Source organism: Oncorhynchus keta, chromosome 24, assembly GCF_023373465.1.
Source record: "Oncorhynchus keta strain PuntledgeMale-10-30-2019 chromosome 24, Oket_V2, whole genome shotgun sequence".
Taxonomy (NCBI): Eukaryota; Metazoa; Chordata; class Actinopteri; order Salmoniformes; family Salmonidae; genus Oncorhynchus; species Oncorhynchus keta.
The window spans coordinates 47,651,869-47,674,008 of NC_068444.1; the positions used below are offsets into that span (position 1 = coordinate 47,651,869).

Genomic DNA, 22,140 nt, shown 5'->3' on the forward strand with positions numbered 1-22,140 from the left:
TTCAAAACGATCTCTTAGCTCCATGCCAAAGTGTGTAGAATTGCAGGAAATTAGAACTTCAAAACGATCTCTTAGCTCCATGCCAAAGTGTGTAGAATTGCAGGAAATTAGAACTTCAAAACGATCTCTTAGCTCCATGCCAAAGTGTGTAGAATTGCAGGAAATTAGAACTTCAAAACGATCTCTTAGCTCCATGCCAAAGTGTGTAGAATTGCAGGAAATTAGAACTTCAAAACGATCTCTTAGCTCCATGCCAAAGTGTGTAGAATTGCAGGAAATTAGAACTTCAAAACGATCTCTTAGCTCCATGCCAGTGTGTAGAATTGCATGAAATTAGAACTTCAAAAGATCTCTTAGCTCCATGCCAAAGTGTGTAGAATTGCAGGAAATTAGAACTTCAAAACGATCTCTTAGCTCCATGCCAAAGTGTGTAGAATTGCAGGAAATTAGAACTTCAAAACGATCTCTTAGCTCCATGCCAAAGTGTGTAGAATTGCAGGAAATTAGAACTTCAAAACGATCTCTTAGCTCCATGCCAAAGTGTGTAGAATTGCAGGAAATTAGAACTTCAAAACGATCTCTTAGCTCCATGCCAAAGTGTGTAGAATTGCAGGAAATTAGAACTTCAAAACGATCTCTTAGCTCCATGCCAAAGTGTGTAGAATTGCAGGAAATTAGAACTTCAAAACGATCTCTTAGCTCCATGCCAAAGTGTGTAGAATTGCAGGAAATTAGAACTTCAAAACGATCTCTTAGCTCCATGCCAAAGTGTGTAGAATTGCAGGAAATTAGAACTTCAAAACGATCTCTTAGCTCCATGCCAAAGTGTGTAGAATTGCAGGAAATTAGAACTTCAAAACGATCTCTTAGCTCCATGCTAAAGTGTGTAGAATTGCAGGAAATTAGAACTTCAAAACGATCTCTTAGCTCCATGCCAAAGTGTGTAGAATTGCTTGAAATGTGCATCAAAAATTTTTTTCTCAAATTTCTCTCTCAGCTCAATGGACAAAAGAGTAGAATTGCAGAAAACTTGCTAAAAGACCTACAACAGAAACATGCTCTCTATGCCTCCGTGATACCTTTCTAGCTTAATATACTGTGTTTAGAGTTGACATTTCGTCCAATGAACTGTGAAGTTAAAATAATTAAACTGTCTACCAATGCAGATGACTTCTATGCCTTCTTACTAGTATCATTCGCCTGATGATAAGATGTGACTTTTTGTTGTTGCGAACATATGATCGGGGTCCCTGGTCTCAGGTTTACCTGGGCAGGGGTCCCTGGGTAAGAAACATTTTAAAACCCTGGCAGAGCCTCGAGCCAAATGGCCTATCCTTGCCAGAGAGCAGTAGCTTAAATTCATTGTCGATCTAATAATTGAAAACTGAATCGACCCCAACACTGTAACACTGCTTGCTTGCATGCTTACATGATAACTTCGCAAGGTGAAAGGTTACAATTTGTGTTTGTGGTGTGTTTTCTTGTTGGCCAAATGTGGGGGGAAAGGTTACAAGCCGTAACAAAAGCACGGAGGAAATGGACAGCATGCTCCTGCCTCAGCCTCAGTTTCCCTGTTATAGCGTGCAGTCCATCAGTCCGGTTTGGTAGGGTCTGTACTATCCGGGATCCATGGGACTTCTCTACCCACTTGAAGTTGACATTTAAAATGGTTACGGTTAGATAAGGGTTCGGGTACGGTACTGTCCTGTCTGGATAGCGTGTGTCGGTTTGCTCTTGGTTTGTTTTTCAAATATCATATTTAATACTATATCGGTTTGGTAAACCGCTAGCTTACAAATGCTGCCTAAATTAAGCAGAATCCATTGCCATTAGTGGAAACCAAGACTGTTCTCAGGGAAGGCCTGGTTGTAAGCTAGATATTTTCGATTTGCGTCGGGGATCATTTTTGCATTTGAGCTAACCCTTTTCCTAGCCTTAATCGAATGATCCTAACCTGTCAGGTTCATCCTAACCTGTCACGTTCATCCTAACCTGTCACGTTCATCCTAACCTGTCAGGTTCATCCTAACCTGTCACATTCATCCTAACCTGTCACATTCATCCTAACCTGTCACGTTCATCCTAACCTGTCACGTTCATCCTAACCTGTCAGGTTCATCCTAACCTGTCACGTTCATCCTAACCTGTCACGTTCATCCTAACCTGTCACGTTCATCCTAACCTGTCACGTTCATCCTAACCTGTCACGTTCATCCTAACCTGTCACGTTCATCCTAACCTGTCACGTTCATCCTAACCTGTCAGGTTCATCCTAACCTGTCACATTCATCCTAACCTGTCACGTTCATCCTAACCTGTCACGTTCATCCTAACCTGTCAGGTTCATCCTAACCTGTCACGTTCATCCTAACCTGTCACGTTCATCCTAACCTGTCACGTTCATCCTAACCTGTCAGGTTCATCCTAACCTGTCACATTCATCCTAACCTGTCACATTCATCCTAACCTGTCACGTTCATCCTAACCTGTCACGTTCATCCTAACCTGTCACGTTCATCCTAACCTGTCACGTTCATCCTAACCTGTCACATTCATCCTAACCTGTCAGGTTCATCCTAACCTGTCACATTCATCCTAACCTGTCACGTTCATCCTAACCTGTCACGTTCATCCTAACCTGTCACATTCATCCTAACCTGTCACATTCATCCTAACCTGTCAGGTTCATCCTAACCTGTCAGGTTCATCCTAACCTGTCACGTTCATCCTAACCTGTCAGGTTCATCCTAACCTGTCAAGTTCATCCTAACCTGTCAGGTTCATCCTAACCTGTCAGGTTCATCCTCACCTGTCAGGTTCATCCTAACCTGTCAAGTTCATCCTAACCTGTCAGGTTCATCCTAACCTGTCAGGTTCATCCTAACCTGTCACGTTCATCCTAACCTGTCACGTTCATCCTAACCTGTCACGTTCATCCTAACCTGTCACGTTCATCCTAACCTGTCACGTTCATCCTAACCTGTCACATTCATCCTAACCTGTCAAGTTCATCCTAACCTGTCACATTCATCCTAACCTGTCACATTCATCCTAACCTGTCACATTCATCCTAACCTGTCAGGTTCATCCTAACCTGTCACGTTCATCCTAACCTGTCACATTCATCCTAACCTGTCACGTTCATCCTAACCTGTCAGGTTCATCCTAACCTGTCAAGTTCATCCTAACCTGTCACGTTCATCCTAACCTGTCACGTTCATCCTAACCTGTCACGTTCATCCTAACCTGTCAAGTTCATCCTAACCTGTCACATTCATCCTTACCTGTCACATTCATCCTAACCTGTCACATTCATCCTAACCTGTCAGGTTCATCCTAACCTGTCACGTTCATCCTAACCTGTCACGTTCATCCTAACCTGTCACGTTCATCCTAACATGTCACGTTCATCCTAACATGTCACGTTCATCCTAACCTGTCACGTTCATCCTAACCTGTCAGGTTCATCCTAACCTGTCAGGTTCATCCTAACCTGTCACGTTAATCCTAACATGTCACATTCATCCTAACCTGTCACGTTCATCCTAACCTGTCACATTCATCCTAACCTGTCACGTTAATCCTAACATGTCAAGTTCATCCTAACCTGTCACATTCATCCTAACCTGTCACGTTCATCCTAACCTGTCACGTTCATCCTAACCTGTCACGTTCATCCTAACCTGTCACGTTCATCCTAACCTGTCAGGTTCATCCTAACCTGTCACGTTAATCCTAACCTGTCACGTTAATCCTAACATGTCACGTTCATCCTAACCTGTCACGTTCATCCTAACCTGTCACGTTCATCCTAACCTGTCAGGTTCATCCTAACCTGTCACGTTCATCCTAACCTGTCACATTCATCCTAACCTGTCAGGTTCATCCTAACCTGTCACGTTAATCCTAACATGTCACGTTCATCCTAACCTGTCACATTCATCCTAACCTGTCAGGTTCATCCTAACCTGTCACGTTAATCCTAACATGTCACGTTCATCCTAACCTGTCACGTTCATCCTAACATGTCAGGTTCATCCTAACCTGTCACGTTCATCCTAACCTGTCACGTTCATCCTAACCTGTCACATTCATCCTAACCTGTCAGGTTCATCCTAACCTGTCACGTTCATCCTAACCTGTCAGGTTCATCCTAACCTGTCACGTTCATCCTAACCTGTAACGTTCATCCTAACCTGTCACATTCATCCTAACATGTCACGTTCATCCTAACCTGTCACGTTCATCCTAACCTGTCAGGTTCATCCTAACCTGTCACGTTAATCCTAACCTGTCAGGTTCATCCTAACCTGTCACATTCATCCTAACATGTCACGTTCATCCTAACCTGTCACATTCATCCTAACATGTCACGTTCATCCTAACCTGTCACGTTCATCCTAACCTGTCAGGTTCATCCTAACCTGTCACGTTAATCCTAACCTGTCAGGTTCAGTCACGTTCATCCTAACCTGTCACGTTCATCCTAACATGTCACGTTCATCCTAACCTGTCACGTTCATCCTAACCTGTCACGTTCATCCTAACCTGTCACGTTCATCCTAACCTGTCAGGTTCATCCTAACCTGTCACGTTCATCCTAACCAGTCAGGTTCATACTAACCTGTCACGTTCATCCTAACCTGTCACGTTCATCCTAACCTGTCACATTCATCCTAACCTGTCACGTTCATCCTAACCTGTCACGTTCATCCTAACCTGTCACATTCATCCTAACCTGTCACATTCATCCTAACCTGTCAGGTTCATCCTAACCTGTCAGGTTCATCCTAACCTGTCACGTTCATCCTAACCTGTCACGTTCATCCTAACCTGTCAAGTTCATCCTAACCTGTCAGGTTCATCCTAACCTGTCAAGTTCATCCTAACCTGTCACATTCATCCTAACCTGTCAAGTTCATCCTAACCTGTCACATTCATCCTTACCTGTCACATTCATCCTAACCTGTCACATTCATCCTAACCTGTCAGGTTCATGCTTACCTGTCACATTCATCCTAACCTGTCACATTCATCCTAACCTGTCACATTCATCCTAACCTGTCACATTCATCCTAACCTAAATGTGGCGCCGTGTCGATGACCGTTATGTTAACTCGTTGATTGACATTTCCTACAGAGTGAAAAAGTCTAGTATCTGAAGTGTTCCTCATGGGGAGGGCTCCAACAAAACAGTGAGTTGAGCTATGACGTTATTAACAAAAACCTAAAAGCTTTCTTGGAAATCCTAAATAGGCTTAGTTGAAATGTGTCTAGGCTACTAATATAACGACTGAAGCCATTTAAAACACCAAATGACATAGTAGGCCCGCCTATCAGTGTCCTGTTCTTGTATTGGATGGACGTAGTGTGGTAGTAGGGGTGGATGGGTGACGAACTAGCAATATTGGTGAATTTAGAATAGGCATGTGATAGCCTGCCTAGGTAACTTTAAATGAAAGAGAATGGGCATATTGAGAGAATAAAGGTGTTGACATGGTATATAATAGCATTATCATAATGACATCATTGTCAGGATTATGCCTACTCCCTATACAAAGTCAGCCTATAGGCCTAATACCACTGAATGATGTGGCACATGTTACAGTTGACATTGGTCTCATACTATTGGAGATGAGAAGGGCTACACATGTTACGTGATTATCCTTGACTGGTGGTGAGCCGAATGCGTGATTGGGAGGTCAAAGTGACGATAGGATAGGAGTTCTAGCTGGTCACAAACTTCAAACCCACTCTTAGAGGCCACCAAGCCCACGGCAGTGAGGTCAGATGTCATGCATTAGCTAGTTCAGAAGGGGCGCAGTGTTTTCTGTGCCTCTGGACATGGAGTACCTGTCACAAAGAGAAAGTGCATCTGTCTGCTCTTAGACAAGTACAACATGTTGACCCCCTGTGGTGTAGACCTCCAACAGAAATGGCTGCAAAACATTCCAGCCACACATAGCGATTGAATCAAAGGTTATTCAGCCGCAACGGGAGTGGTGGAGCAAACCTTCATAGAAGACATATGGAGCAGAATCGCAACCTTCCCAGAGGCTTTGCCCCTGTGAAAATATCCTTCATAGATATGTCCAAACTTCAAATGTTCTGCAGTGTGTGGTGGAATCCCTTTGTTTCCTGTTCTTTGTGTCTGTGGTTTACAGTGGCCCATGTGCTCACGTCAGGTTGGTTTTGATACTGAGAAACCCCCCAACCAGCAGCACTAAACCCCCTGAGGCCAGAGGAGGCCCCACAGCCATAGACCTGCCTAGGCATGCACCTGCCAAGCCCCACAGTTTCTGCTCCTCTGTCTACTCCCCTACAGCGGATTCCCCCGGCATTCTGACTCCTGCTCCTCTCCCACTCGGTTCAGACAAGTCGTTCCTGGCTTCCAATAAGCGAGGCGAAGCATCCGCGTGATATACGCACAACGCTCTGTGTGCGCGCGATACACCTGGCACCCACAGACTTCCCCTCAGGTCTAAGACTCTCATTAGCACCTAGCCAAAGACACCCCTTGCTTTCATCTCAAACCGTCACAGACAAAGTGAGGCGCATCCTTTATAAACAAAATAAAATCGACACGCAGAGCCTCAGCATGTAGTCTAAACACGCTATGTCCACAAGCCAGGTGTGGTTAAGTAATTGCCTTCATCAAGACATCCACACGTTGCCTCCGAAACTGGTGCGTCACCACTGCAGCAAACACACCAGGGAGAGGGGAGGTGAGCCGATTGGCTATTGCCTTGCCAGGGATCGGCTCCACCACTGCAGGCAACTCCATGCAGGGCCAGGGCATCCACTCAGGTCCGCCCCATGGCAGACTGGGGGATTGATGGGCAGTAGCACAGCTAGCAGACTGTGTAATTACGCTACTTAGTCACTCAGTCACTCCAGACAGAGTGAAGTCAGCAACACTTGAATTCAGTGGGATTTCTGGGATTGGCAGATGAGTTCATACGTTTTTTGCTCGCCGCCCGAGTAAATACGACCTTAAATTAATGGATAACAGGAAAAAAAATGGATAGATGAATGACAATTACTCCTAAATGACCAGCAAACCAGTCAGAAGTCAGTTTTCGTGCAAGGGAACATGACATGTTAGGGAACTATTTCAGTTGATCTCATTGGGATAGGTATTTGTGAATACGAACACATATTTCAGGTGTGGTTTAAAAGAACAACCCCAAGCATTGAAATTAATTAGCGGTCTGAAACCTGGGTGAATGCAGGCGAAATTACTGTAGCTTTCCCTGGCTGGCATATTTTTGTATTTTGAGATAGGACTGCTTACTATAATGGACCTTGATATCGTCACCGGTCTTGCCTCACAACTTTATTAAGTCCAGAAATTGCAGTTAGTTAGTACCACATGTGGCAGACCAGGCATTGATGGCTGTTGACGGCCTCACATGTTCCTTCAGCTCAGCTGCATTAATAGCCAAGCCATTCAGCCTGCTGTCTCAGTGGGTAAGCCCCATTGGCAAGCAGTGATACATGGGATCCTGCTGTAACAATGCTCACCTGCACTCCAAAGGAGATCAAAACACAAAAGTGTGTGGGAGGGGGGAGCAAAGCTCACATGAGCTGTGAACTTTTCTGAGGGGGGATTCCCCCCCCCCTCACTTCAATGGCTTTTGTGTCAGGGTGGGTTGGGGTGCAGCGGCGCACTAATCTGTCAGAGTCAGAGGCTGCCGTGATAGGGTTGCGCCCCGCGGGGGGCCTGAGGTCATCCCGAGTGGCACTCAGATCTGATCAGCAGCGATTGTTCCCCCATGATCCTCTCCCTCTCTCTCTGCCTACCTCTTTCTCTCTCCCTGTCTCAAGGCCTCCAGCGGCACTCAGACATCCCAGGCTCGGCAGAGTGTCAGAGTGTCTGCAGTTACATTGGCAAGGCCTCTCTCGCTGATCCTGCTGCCGTGTAGAGTGGTGTCGCTGGCCCTGTCTGGGGCCCCTGGATTCTCTGCCTTACAGCACTGACAGTACACTTTCTCTTTATCTCTCTCTCTCACACACACACACACACACACACACACACACACACACACACACACACACACACACACACACACACACACACTAGCTAGCTCTCATCTTACACTCAAACACACAGTCACAGTTGTACTTCAAATGGGCCAGGGAACTACACACATAATATCCAATGCTGTGTTCCAGCTGTATCAAACTCAAAAATGTCTATGTATGCTGATAAAAAAAGCAGTACAGTTTAGCAATGTCATAAAACAGATAAGGATCGTGAATGTTCTGTCTCTGAATTAGCTTAGCTTACAGTACGTAAAGATGCAGTTTGGGATCTTAAGCACTTACAAATTCGTAACATATTGTATTGGAATTTGTAAAATATCTGCCTGAAACTCTGGAGCATCACTTTAAAATCTACACTACAGCAATGCAGATGTGGTGCAAGGGGTATTGCGCCACATTGCATACAGATAGATGTAGGATCTTAATTTGAGCCAGTTTGCGACAGCGGGAAAATAATCCTGCAGCAACAGGAAATGTGAATTATTATTATTATAAAACATTTTTTTTTAATTTGTTCTGACCTTTTCTCCCCAATTTTCTCTGCCACTCGAGTCATGCGTCTTCCAAAACCCACCAAACCGCACTTCTTAACACCCGCTCGCTTAACCCGGAAGCCAGCTGGACCAATGTGTCGGAGGAAACACTGTTCAACTGATGACCGAGGTCAGCCTGCAGGCACCCGGCCCGCCACAAGGAGTCACTAGCGCTCGATGAGCCAAGTAAAGCCCCCCCGGCCAAACCCTCCCCTAACCAGGACAACGCTGGGCCAATTGTCTGCCGCCCGATGGGACTCCCCATCACGGCCAGTTGTGATACAGCCCTGGATCGAACCCGGGTCTGTAGTGATGCACTGCGATGCAGTGCCTTCGACTACAAGAAATTTCTGCACAAATTTCCTGGTGTGCAGGAAAAACCTCAACAGGTCCTATATCTGTAGGTAGGTAAGGGCATGTTTGTGTGTTTATGAAAGCTGCATACACTTTGAATAAATAAACAATAAAACTACAAAATCCCAAAACTACTTTATGGCAAACATAACAACTTCTGGAAGACGCCGTGCAGTTTTGTTTGAGCTTGTCATCATAGTAAGCATGTTAAAACATGGACATAGCAAACATCACCCCCCTTATTTTAGGAGAAAAATCTGTCAATTAAAATTAATTACTTCAATGAAACTATAATGGTTTCTGGCATCCCTGGCTGATCTGGGCTGTCTCGTTGTGGTGATTAATCCATGTTTAGGCACATCTAAACTCAGCAAAAAAAGAAATGTCCTCACTGTAAACTGGGTTTATTTTCAGCAAACTTAACTTGTGTAAATATTTGTACGAACATTACAAGATTCAACAACTGAGACATGAACTGAACAAGTTTCACAGACATGTGACTAACAGAAATGGAACGATATGTCGCCGAAAACAAGGGGGGGGGTACAAAATCAATAGTAATAGTCAGTATCTGGCGTGGCCACCAGCTGCATTAAAAAAAATATTATTAAACCTTTATTTAACCAGGAAGGGCTCATTGAGAATTCAAATCTATTTTTCAAGAGCGTCCTGGCCAAGATAGGCAGCACCAAGTCATTACAAAAATTACAGACAAACAACATGAAAAACTACAAGTAATCTAGTAAAAAACATAGAATTCACAAGAGTATAACAAAATCAAAAACAGCCAATTAAAACCATTGACAGGTCAGGGAATCAGTATCAAGATCATAAGTGATACCAATTAATACCAATTAAGTACTGCAGTGCATCTCCTCCTCACGGACTGCACCAGATTTGCCAGTTCTTTCTGGGAGATGTTACCCCACCAAGGCACCTGCAAGTTCCCGGACATTTCTGGGGGGAATAGCCCTAGCCCCCACCCTCCAATCCAACAGGTCCCAGACGTGCTCAATGGGATTGAGATCCGGACTCTTCGCTGGCCTTGGCAGAACACTGACATTCCTGTCTTTCAGGAAATCACTCAAAGAATGAGCAGTATGGCTGGTGGTATTGTCATGCTGGAGGGTCATGTTAGGATGAGCCTGCAGGAAGAGTACCACATGAGGGAGGAGGATGTCTTCCCTGTAACGCACAGCGTTGAGATTGCCTGCAATGACAACAAGCTCAGTCTGATGATGCTGTGACACACCGCCCCAGATCATGACGGACCCTCCACCTTCAAATCGATCCCGCTCCAGAGTACAGGCCTTGGTGTGACGCTCATTCCTTCGACAATAAACACGAATCTGACCATCACCCCTGGTGAGACAAAACCGCGACTCATCAGCACTTTTTGCCAGTCCTGTCTGGTCCAGCGACAGAGGGTTTGTGCCCATAGGTGACGTTGTTGCCAGTGATGTCTGGTGAGGACCTGCCTTACAACAGGCCTACAAGCCCTCAATCCAGTCTCTCTCAGCCTATTGCAGACAATCTGAGCACTGATGGAGGGATTGTGCGTTCCTGGTGTAACTCGGGCATTTGTTGCTGCCATCCTGTACCTGTCCCGCAGGTGTGATGTTGGGATGTACCGATCCTGTGCAGGTGTTGTTACACGTGGTCTGCCACTGAGAGGACGATAAGCTGTCCGTCCTGTCTCCCTGTAGCGCTGTCTTAGGCGTCTCGCAGTACAGAAATTGCAATTTATTGCCCTGGCCACATCTGCAGTCCTCATGCCTCCTTGCAGCATGCCTCATGCCTTGTCGAACTGCTTTGCTTTATCTTGGCCATGTTGCAATTGTAAATGAGATCTTGTTCTCAACTTGCCTACCTGGTTAAATAAACGTGAAATAAATAAATAAATAAATAAATAAAAATGTTCACGCAGATGAGCAGGGACCCTGGGCATCTTTCTTTTGGTGATTTCCAGAGTCAGTAGAAAGGCCTCTTTAGTGTCCTAAGTTTTCATAACTGTGACCTTAATTGCCTACCGTCTGGAAGCTGTTAGTGTCTTAACGACCGTTCCACAGGTGCATGTTCATTAATTGTTGATGGTTCATTGAACAAGCATGGCGAACACTGTTTAAACCCTTTGCAATGAAGATCTGTGAAGTTATTTGGAATTTTACGAATTATCTTTGAAAGACAGGGTCCTGAAAAAGGGACGTTTCTTTTTGGCTGAGTTTATATGCCAGCCCAAAGTGAGGCACCGGGAGTTTTAGGAATGCCTTATGTCCATTACCACACACTGAACTGCACACAAACACCCAGTCAATCTTAAATCACACAGACACAGATCACATATCATCAATAGGTAAACCACAAACGAATAACAAAGAAATGAGCCACTGGTGTGTTTGTGTCTTATTATTGTACATGGGGCCTTCCCCAGAGGAGAAACAAACAGACAGGTTCGTGTGTGTGTTATCTTTCGAATCATCAGGGTCTCTGGAGGCTAACAAGAGGGAGCACTTTGAAAAGTCAATACGAATAGGTCATATCCCTTCCCTGAAGAGGGGCTATTAGCTTCTGTTGCTGGGGGGGCTCATAAAGTCAATAACACTCACCAAGTCAAACCATTCCCCACAGAAAAACTAAAATCAACGCAACCGGCTGCAAATCCAACTATGAGCACAGAGTATTTTAAACCACTGGGACAAAAAAGCTTCATTTGTATATTGAGAGGCAATCCTCTTTTTTTGGGACAATCTGCCTCTGTGGAGGGCCTCCCCTGGCATATACTGTATAACCCTCCCTCTCATTGAGGCAGTGAGTTCAGAGAGGGCACTCTATTTTACTCAATGGCAGCAGATCCTATAGATAGCTTCTCCTTAGAAAGCTGTATGGAGAGACTGTGGGAGACTGTGTAGCGTAGGCGCTAGGTAGTGATACTATGTCTGGCTGGGATGGTACGTGACATACTCCCCCCCCTCTCTCTGTGTGTTGCAGGTCCCTAGCCCTGGGGCAGCAGTACTCGTCTCTGGGCTCCCAACCCATTCTGTGCGGCTCCATCCCTGGCCTGGTGCCCAAGCAGCTGCGCTTCTGTCGCAACTACATCGAGATCATGCCCAGCGTGGCCGAGGGCGTGAAGCTGGGCATCCAGGAGTGCCAGCACCAGTTCAGGGGCCGGCGTTGGAACTGCACCACCATCAAGGACAACCTAGCCATCTTCGGCCCTGTGCTGGACAAGGGTAGGCTTCTTACTCTAACAGGACTGTTTGTCTAAAGAATACAAATATACTCCTCTCCCCAATGGCCGAATACTACTAATGAGGTATTTATATGAGGGATATCGGTTCTATATTTTGGGGGGTATATGAATGACAGCCAAGTATCATATAAAACATACAAAAAAAACAAATTGATGTACAAGAAGAATGATATTGGACTACTCTGTAAAAAAAGGAGATAATCTGACCTCAGCAGGGGTTTGCAGGTTCTAGGAGGTTTGCAGGTTCTAGGGGGTTTGCCGGTTCTACTTTTTCTCATGGCGGTGATACAAACATTAAAGGACATGTCAGTGAGAAAACGTGAGAAAAAGTGTGAACAAGTGTGAGGAAAGTACAGCAAGCTGACATAGGAATAGAAGAACCCGCTACTCTGCAGATGAGCACTGCCTGTCCCCTGTGCTCCGGCTGACAATTGACTCGCAGGGTAATAACAGTACCATCTATACACCTTTCCTTACTGCAGTGAGAAATGAGCGCCGATACAAGGAGGGACAGATGATTCAACGTCCATCCACCGCTCTACCTTCAACATCGCGTCTTTTGAGTTTGTGTGTCTTCTTCCCGGGTTTCCCAACCTCGCTGACGTTTTTAGACAGTGAAAGAAGGTTAGTCGGTGTTGTGAATCGCTCAAGATTAGCTCACACAATTCAATTTGATACGCAGTTGTTACAGTTGACACACGAGAGATCATCTATCAGGCTTTTCACACTAAATACTAAGCACCGACGGTCTTGACACTGACTGGTTGCTTTAAACAATCTGATGCAAAAACACAGAACGCACAAAAACAGAACCCGGGGGTGCTCGGAGTACGCCTTGAAATCCCTAATGATGAAGATGGGTTTTTTGTGTTGTGGAGTGAGGCTGCTGATTGGAAATGAATTAGCCTGTGTGTCAGAGGGGAAGGGATCTGGGCAGGAATGGGTAGTGTGAACCTCCCTCGCTCTCCTCAATAAAATAAATAAAAAGGGAGAGGGGAGGCCAAATGAGATTACAGGCAACATAAAAGGGCTGGGGGGCTCAGCTCAACCCCTACTGTGCATGAAGACCAGTGCGCGCCTCACACAGCCCGGCTCCCACGGACGCTCCATTCACACGCCCTTTTGACTCTGTCATGAAAACAGGCTGAAAGGGAATCTCCCAACCTACCCCGGGCCGGCACGTTGGGGTGAAGTGGAAGGAAGGCAGGGGGTGCTGGCGAGGGAGGGGGGCAGCCTGAGTCGGAGTGACGGGCAAGGGGTTGGCGAGGAGGGAAGGGGCCCCAGACCAGGGTGGCTATAACCAGTCCACCACCACCTTAACTACTATGGGGGAAATGGGGAGTGGAGGTGGTGGTGGTATTGGAGGATGGTGTTTCAGGGTGGTGGCAGAGGGAGGGTGTTGGGGGGGGGTTAAGGGAATGCCAGCTCTGGGCAGAGTAGAGTTGTGGGGGCGCGAGTCGCTGGGCCCTTTGTGTGGGTAATACAGTGTGACACAAGGGAAACAAAGGCGGATTGATGGGCCCAGCAGGTAGCAGGAGCAGCGCTAGCCTTGGCTGACAACCAGAGCTCCAGGGGCCCACAGCTCACAGGCCCCTGTTGTGGAGAGCCCAGCAGGGCTTGCCAGGGTAGCTGGGACTCCCGGTCGCCTCCCAACCAGAGGTGTATGTGATCCAATCAAACAAACATTCACAGGTTTTAGCACAAAAATGTTGCTTTATAGCTGTTCACTTAGAATGAAGCACACTGGGGGGGGAAAAATGTAGATTGTGGACACTTGAGACAATTTCTTTAGTCATGGTTTAGTGACTATACGTTTAGAAGATGTATTAACTGATTAGATAGTGTGCGACATGCTTTCATGTAGATAAGAGGTGATGTTTAGTGGTAATCTAGTGACTTTTAATACGTTTCCACTTCCCCGGATTTCCCATCAGAGCAGCCATATGACCTCTCACCCTATTATGAACCTATGACCCTATTCAGCCGTTCACATGAAGGTTTCATTCAAACAAAGGATGTGTAACATAAAATGCTCAAATAAAAAAGGGTAACCTCATGAAAGGCTGTGAACGCTAATTCACTTTATGAACACATGAAATGTCCCCTGGCAACCCAGACTACACCTTTTACAAATTATGATTCTCTCTGCTTAATGCAAATCAGCACCACAAAGACTTGTAGATTCGGCTTACACTGTAGAGTAACTAACGTCCCTGCAGGTATGTAGTAGAGAACACTACTAACTACAGTTAGTTTTAGGGGGGGTGGGCCTCCCTAGATTTAACAGTGAATCCATTGCAGGGAGTTGGCCCTCCCCTTACCCTCCGGGTTTGTGTGTGTGTGTCCCTGCCTGTGTGTGTGTGTGTGTGTGTGTGTGTGTGTGCCTGCCTGCCTGCGTGTGTGTGCGTGCCTGCCTGCCTGCCTGCCTGCCTGCCTGCCTGCGTGCGTGCGTGCGTGCGTGTGCAGTCTGAGGTGGTGCAGCAGAGAAATGGATGAGCCCACAGTAAGTGTGCTGTGATTGCGAAACAATGGTGTCTGGTTACATAATAAGCGGTTGCGCTCAAAGGAGGCGTAACTCCATCTCTCAGCACGAACACGGCAGCAGAGCAGAGCAGATGGCCTGCTCAGTTTCTACCCAGAGGCCCTGTGGGCTCTGACGGAGGGAGGGGGGGGACAACATTCCTGAAACACTATCCAGATGCAAAACAGCACACCTCGGGGATGACAGGAGGTCACCGAGATCTCACTGAACATTAGGCCCGACTGACACCAGCCACAATGGGTTGATGTCACAGCCAGGGGACACTGTCTACTGTAGCCATATCGCTACGACGTGTTCCAAAAACCATAGGTAGTGATCAGAGTCTAATGTTTTAACTCCTCTCACGGACAGGTCTCAGAATCTTTTTTGAAATTCTTGCAGTATCCTTTTCATTGACCGTATTGAAGTTGGCAGCAGTGAAACGTGCTGCGTTCAGAAGATGTGGCACTAAAGATGGATTCCTTTAATATACTCTTGTCTTTTTCTCTCTAGCGACCAGAGAGTCGGCGTTCGTCCACGCCGTCGCCTCAGCGGGGGTGGCGTTTGCTGTGACTCGGTCCTGCGCCGAGGGCACGTCCACCATGTGTGGCTGTGACTCCCACCACAAGGGTCCCCCGGGGGAGGGCTGGAAGTGGGGCGGCTGCAGCGAGGACGCTGAGTTCGGGGTGCTGGTGTCCAGAGAGTTTGCCGATGCCAGAGAGAACCGCCCCGACGCGCGCTCGGCTATGAATCGGCACAACAACGAAGCAGGACGCACGGTAAATAGACCTACACTGAGGATTTACTGTACTGATATATTGGTAGCACACACTATACAGTTAAGTATACAACTGTTGGTAACACAAAGGACGTAATGTAGATACACATATGTACCACAGTTTACTACACAGCCAAGCGAGATGCAGTGTATAAACTTATACTTATAGGTATATTCCGTACACATATATCAGTAGACAATGATACAGGACACACCCTGAACACACCCAGGCCTGTAACTAAAGAAAGATAAAAAAAAAAATGCACAGTAGCAAAGATACAATGAACAAAGATCTGCTTGTTTGGCAATCGGATGGAATTATCCACAGTAAACATTACACTACCAGATTACTAATTCTATGACAGGAAGGATTTTGGTATTTGACTTAAGTTCAGTCCACATTTCTGCGAGTTCCTGCCTGAAAGGTAGCACTTCAACCTGAATGATTGGGTAATTATCTGTTGTTAAAAAAAAAAAAAATTCAATGGCCCTGCCTTTCCTAACCGAAATTCCCTGAGAGACAAATAACCAGAGTTAGTGTGAGGGGGAAGAGAAGGGAATCAGCTCGGACTTAAACCATCACTCGCTGCTGTCATTGCTCAGTGCAATATCTGGTGAGCTACTCCTCACCAACATGCTGAGGGGCAATTGGAGAGACCACAACGGCAACAAGGCAGTCCTTTGATCTGACGAGACAGGAGCAGGGAGACCACAGGAGCTGCAAAACGGCAGGCAGCCCAGTCAGGACCCCTTTCTCTCTCTCAACCCTGATCCCAGCCGCCCCACCTGGCCCTCTCACGCTCCGTTGTTTACCTCGGGTCCCCTGGGAGATGCCAGGGGCCTGACAAGCCCGGGACATGATGTCAGAACTAAGAACCTTTCCACCCCTCACCGCCCCCACTCCCCTCTCGCCCAAAGGTGCCACACACACACCTGCCTTCCGCCGCAGCTGGGGGAATTCTGCAGCTAAATATAGTTGGGGAATTAAAGCACAACAAATCTAAACAAAAGGCGAAGAGAGCTTTTCTCACGTAAACGCAGTGACTTCAGAATGAATTAGCGGCTGCACGCTACAAAACGCCTGCCTCTGTTTCACAGCTGCCTGAACCACAGCTGTAGACCGAGCCAGGTAGCATGTTGTTCTCAACCTACAGGTCGGTACTCAGTAGTCACTCAGGTTATTGATAAGAATAGTTGTTCAAAAATGGGCTGTCTGGTGAAAGACTAAACAATAAGGGTGATAGACAAAACAAACATGCCCCTAGACTAAACAAACTGAAACCCAGACTAAACAAATCACCATCAGACAGAATGTGTTATATTGACAAGCTACCAATCACATTTACTGTACACTGTGGTGAATTCAACTCTCTTTTTCTCTCAGACCATCCTGGACCACATGCACCTGCGCTGCAAATGCCATGGCCTGTCGGGCAGCTGCGAGGTGAAAACATGCTGGTGGGCGCAGCCCGACTTCCGCATGCTGGGCGACTACCTGAAGGACAAGTACGACAGCGCCTCGGAGATGGTGGTGGAGAAGCACCGCGAGTCGCGCGGCTGGGTGGAGACGCTGCGCGCCAAGTACGCCTTCTTCAAGCACCCCACGGAGCGCGACCTGGTCTACTACGAGGGCTCGCCCAACTTCTGCGAGCCCAACCCGGAGACGGGCTCATTCGGCACGCGCGACCGCGCCTGCAATGTGTCCTCGCACGGCATCGAGGGCTGCGACCTGCTCTGCTGCGGCAGGGGCCACAACACTCGGACTGAGAAGCGCAAGGAGAAGTGCCACTGCATCTTCCACTGGTGCTGCTACGTCAGCTGCCAGGAGTGTGTGCGGGTCTACGACGTGCACACGTGCAAGTGAGAGCCTTGTGCGCTGGCTCGGACAGAATGATGGACCACAGCGGCCATCGCAGACACACTGCAGTCATCGCATGCATACAGACTTAAGTACAGACAGACACCAATGGGGAGTGGCATTTCTGTACGGGAACTCCATACTTCTGGACCCTTGTGATAAAAATGTCCCTCATATCCTTCTTCCAAGCCCTGCATCCTCCATATGAGACGGCCCGGCCCATCCATTGGAACAAGCTCAGTCAGTTTGACCAGTTCACATTCCTGCAGCATTGGGCCATGACCCCTTCTTAATTTATTGCTCTCGAATGGACATCCTTTCCAACGAACACCTGATTTCACCAGTCAAACACCTGGCTGGTGGACTATTGTGAACGCAAGCAGTTCCCCAACGTCACTCGTCAATCCAAACCGTACTGTTACACACACATGGCGGCAGCCCAGGAACCTACCACTTTTAACTACTGAGCGGGCTGTTACTGGACCCTGCCCTTCTAAACTAAGCTACTGAGCGGATGAGATCTCCACTTTCTCAACCCCTGTACTGGTACTGTACTGCAGCAGTCACCTATCTGAGACGCCTGGAAGATGTGCTAGAGCGTGATTTCATAGCCGCACATTTCTGAAATATTAGCAATGGGCCGGGACTGGAGGTGGTATGCAGGAAGGGACATGTGCACGAACCAAACATGCTTGTTTCCACTCATGGACATTTCTGCACATGTATGCACTATTCAGCTGTACACAAACTGTCTGGAGGAGGTGGAACTTGAGCAATTGTTATTTATGAGAGCAAATGCATTCTTCTTGTTGATCTCAAGATCAGATACACTTTTCTGGAATTTCCCTTTTACAGTCTTTGAGTAAATTATAACGATATGTCATAGAGAAGAAAACGGTCAGGACAAAACAACAGATACAAGGGTTCAGGTTTAAGAGGTCGTACTTCATTGGATTAACATTGAATTGATGGATCACCAGGTCATTTTGCACTTGCAATAGGCCCAATGCTAATGAATAATTATACTAATAGCGGGTCATACTACGACAATGAGATTATAATTGTATCGAACACTCGGGGACGGTCCATTTCATTAGGTTCCTCATAGTGCTGTGAGGTCCTTGTTCTTAGCGAAACCCTGCTCACCAGTGAAAGGTGATGACAAGTGGAGAAAGCAGAAAGTGTCAAGTCATCAATAGCCCCCTTTCCTCCATCTCCTTCCCTTAAATTGCCAGTGATGTGAAACGTCTTGACAATAGAAGCAATATGTTGGAAACTTGTTCAGAGACGACGTGTCTGTTGGAGACAAATGGAGGAGACGAGGGTAAGAAGGTTATGTAAGCCTATTGGGATACAGCTGATGTGCTGACTGCCAGTGACAGGGGTGTAAGGGTTAGGGATGGCAGGCACGTGGGATAAACTGAGAGGTTTCCACACAACATGTTCTGACAGTCCTACGTGCTTCCTATTCATTATATTTAACAAAAAATACAATTTACCCCAGGTAGTATAGGCTCCTCTCTGTGACATATGGCAGTTCAGCAACTGCGTCACCCTCTAAAAAGCCCTCCCTACCAGGGCACTTTTGTCGTTCCTTCCTTTCCTGCCCGCTATATCCAAAGTTTTGTACAAAGGTTTTAAAGTTAATAATTCCCTTTTTATTTTATAATCTGAAAATGTTATGTTTTTATAAATATTATTTATTATACAACGTGTATATATCTGAACTAAGATTATATATTTGAAGAACAAATGACTGTCTCATGCTTTTCCTTCTTAGCCAGAGGTACTTTTCTAATCATTTCAGTTTGTAAGCATCAATTCCTCTACATTTCCTTACCAAATCATGTATATAGACATTGCACATAACACTTTTGAACTCATTTATAAAATGGCAAGCTGCGATGGTGTTCCAAACTGTGATAGACAGTTATCCATGCTTAATAAATAGTCCCATCCTTACTAACTCAAAATAATGTCTCAATCTGCTCTAGAACTCTGTGAAACGTCTGCAATTTGTCTCGATCAAGTCCATCTCTCCCTGATAAAATCTAGAGGTAAATGACACATGCATCAATCCATAACACACACACACACACACACACACACACACACACACACACACACTTAGAAAAGTACTGTACGAAATGTTAATGTGTCCAATTTTATTGCGATAATACAATTGCAACTTGGTCATAAGTTTTACAACGTTCAAGACTTCATTACAAATAGATTTAGAGAGAGAAAAAAAAGCACACTGGCCACTGCAAATAATGTATACATCTGGTTGATATATCCATACATTTACACTTGAATTGTGTTTATCTGAAACAAACCTGCATACTGTACTTCTGTATATAAAATGGCAGTGTGTTCGGCATGCACACGGATTGGGGACGGGGGGAGGCGAGCTATAATGTCGGGCATATAGCCTTTATACAGAACAGTGTACAGAGACTCTGATGTATCAGGTAGAGAGAGATAAGGCACATGGGTTCATAGTCAAAAGAGGGTCGTGCCACATCCTGAAAAAGAACCACATCTCTCCTGTTCTATAAAAGGCAGACACTTTCTGGCATAGGATGTTCATTTCTGTTAGCTACGCAGGCTGAACGACAGCTCACAACACCGCAGAAACACTGAGAGAGGACCACCAGTAACGGCAGAGAGTAACAACGATATGCTTTTAAACCTAGTATACCACCACTTATCAGTCCCTCGCCTCGTCCACAGAGAAACAACACGGCCAGCAGGCAAAGGCACAACAGAGGTCATCCGTAGAAAACAGCATGATACAGAAACTATTTCAACAGGAATATCAGGCGTGGTTGGTGGGGGTTCCCTTCTAAAATGGTCTTGGTCTGAAAATGGATTCGTTTTTCCAGTTACTATCTAATCAATATTTTTTTGTAACATGATTAAGTATCCATGACAATTATTCATAAAACAAAGAGAGTCAAAAATGAAAACATAATAAAAACCAAAAAAGTGAGCAGAGCAAAGGGTAAAGGCTTGGAACCATCATTTCCTGGAATGATTAGAGATCTACGTGCGTAATATCGAACTCATCGTATACACGTTTGTGCTAACACTTTCCTCATCTAATACCTACTGAGTTAGAAACATTACAACCACCTTATTTTTGCTTTTTATACATAAAATCCCACAGAGTGCTAGCAGCACAGATCACAACACTTTGGATGCGTCACTAATGGCGCCCTATTCAGTGCTCTTGTTTTGACCAGGACCTATAGAGCTCTGGTCAAAAAGCAGTGCACTATATAGGGAATAGAGTGCCATTTGAATCAGAAATAAAAATTGTACACAGAACAAGTGCTTAATTCTCACTTAAATTCTCACTTAAATTCACACACACAGAGAGGTCGTGTTGATGAGGAAGAGGCTGGGTCATTCGGTGTTGCCATGGAGACACGAGGTACAGAGATTACACAGGGAGTGTTGGGGATGGACAGCACCCAGGCTTCCGCTCCTCAGCCACTGAGGGTAAAAGTGAGAGGGAGTTAGAAGAACAGGAAGGAAGAGAAAGAGGGAGAATCTGCATATTTGTTTGATTCCAACCCTACTCTAACACAACCCTGCTCTACGCTTTGTTCAAGTACTTACTGGGAGAGACAGCTAACTGCTGGGCAATGCAGCTCCACCGTGGACTTAGATGGGTATAGAACCCAACCTGTGGGGAGCAAGGAGACATGCTTTCATTAAATCCGTCAACCAACAACGAACCCAAACAAGAACCAGGTGGTGTGAGAGGACGGAACAGAAGAGTGTTCTACTTACGCTCCCTGTTCTCTCAGCAGGGTAAGGAACTTACTAACTCTGTATTCAGGATCCATCTGGAAGACACACACACACACGCTTGTTAGCGCTCTTTGGGCATGTGCCCATCTTTGTCTACATTTTCTATATAACCTCCTTTCCAACAACTTGTTTAAAAGTAGACAGCAGATGTTTCTCAGTGGGCCTGGGGCCAGCACAGCACAGGTGCCTGCAGGGCTGTCTGTAATTGGCTGGGAAGGTTTGAGTGGGCGGGCTTTGAGGGAAGTGAATCAACAGTAGGGCGACAGGAGGGAGTGATACATGTGGCAATCTGAATAGTCGCAGCATGGAGAGTGGGTCTTATGTCTGGCTAACCGAGGGGGAGAACCAGCTCACAGAGCGAGACAGACAGACAGACAGACAGACAGACAGACAGACAGACAGACAGACAGACAGACAGACAGACAGACAGAGAGAGCGAGACAGACAGACAGAGAGAGCGAGACAGACAGACAGACAGACAGACAGAGAGAGACAGACAGACAGAGAGAGCCAGACAGACAGACAGAGAGAGCCAGACAGACAGAGAGAGCCAGACAGACAGACAGACAGACAGAGAGAGCCAGACAGACAGACAGACAGAGCCAGACAGACAGAGAGAGCCAGACAGACAGAGAGAGCCAGACAGACAGACAGAGAGAGCCAGACAGACAGAGAGAGCCAGACAGACAGACAGACAGACAGACAGACAGACAGACAGACAGACAGAGAGAGCCAGACAGACAGACAGACAGACAGACAGACAGACAGACAGACAGACAGACAGACAGACAGACAGACAGAGAGAGCGAGACAGACAGAGAGAGCGAGACAGACAGAGAGAGCGAGACAGACAGAGAGAGCCAGACAGACAGAGAGCCAGACAGACAGAGAGAGCCAGACAGACAGAGAGAGCCAGACAGACAGAGAGAGCCAGACAGACAGAGAGAGCCAGACAGACAGAGAGAGCCAGACAGACAGAGA

General features: G+C 46.4%; 2 protein-coding genes across 2 annotated transcripts in view; one reads left to right on the top strand and one right to left on the bottom strand.

Moving 5' to 3' along the window:
* The window catches only part of wnt3 (wingless-type MMTV integration site family, member 3), a 59,155-nt gene extending 40,001 nt beyond the window's left edge, over positions 1 to 19,154 (top strand). The window contains exons 2-4 of the mRNA XM_052478405.1: positions 11,922 to 12,163; positions 15,218 to 15,483; positions 16,867 to 19,154. Of these exons, the coding sequence (XP_052334365.1) occupies positions 11,922 to 12,163; positions 15,218 to 15,483; positions 16,867 to 17,346 (988 nt within the window). The 3' untranslated portion in view covers positions 17,347 to 19,154. The remainder of the gene's footprint in view (positions 1 to 11,921; positions 12,164 to 15,217; positions 15,484 to 16,866) is intronic.
* A 336-nt stretch (positions 19,155 to 19,490) lies between these two features.
* The window catches only part of LOC118357644 (vesicle-fusing ATPase), a 66,718-nt gene continuing 64,068 nt past the window's right edge, over positions 19,491 to 22,140 (bottom strand). The window contains exons 20-22 of the mRNA XM_035734964.2: positions 21,139 to 21,194; positions 20,965 to 21,031; positions 19,491 to 20,838 (exon numbers count right to left, since the gene is read on the bottom strand). Coding sequence (XP_035590857.2) covers positions 21,010 to 21,031; positions 21,139 to 21,194 — 78 coding nt within the window. The 3' untranslated portion in view covers positions 19,491 to 20,838; positions 20,965 to 21,009. The remainder of the gene's footprint in view (positions 20,839 to 20,964; positions 21,032 to 21,138; positions 21,195 to 22,140) is intronic.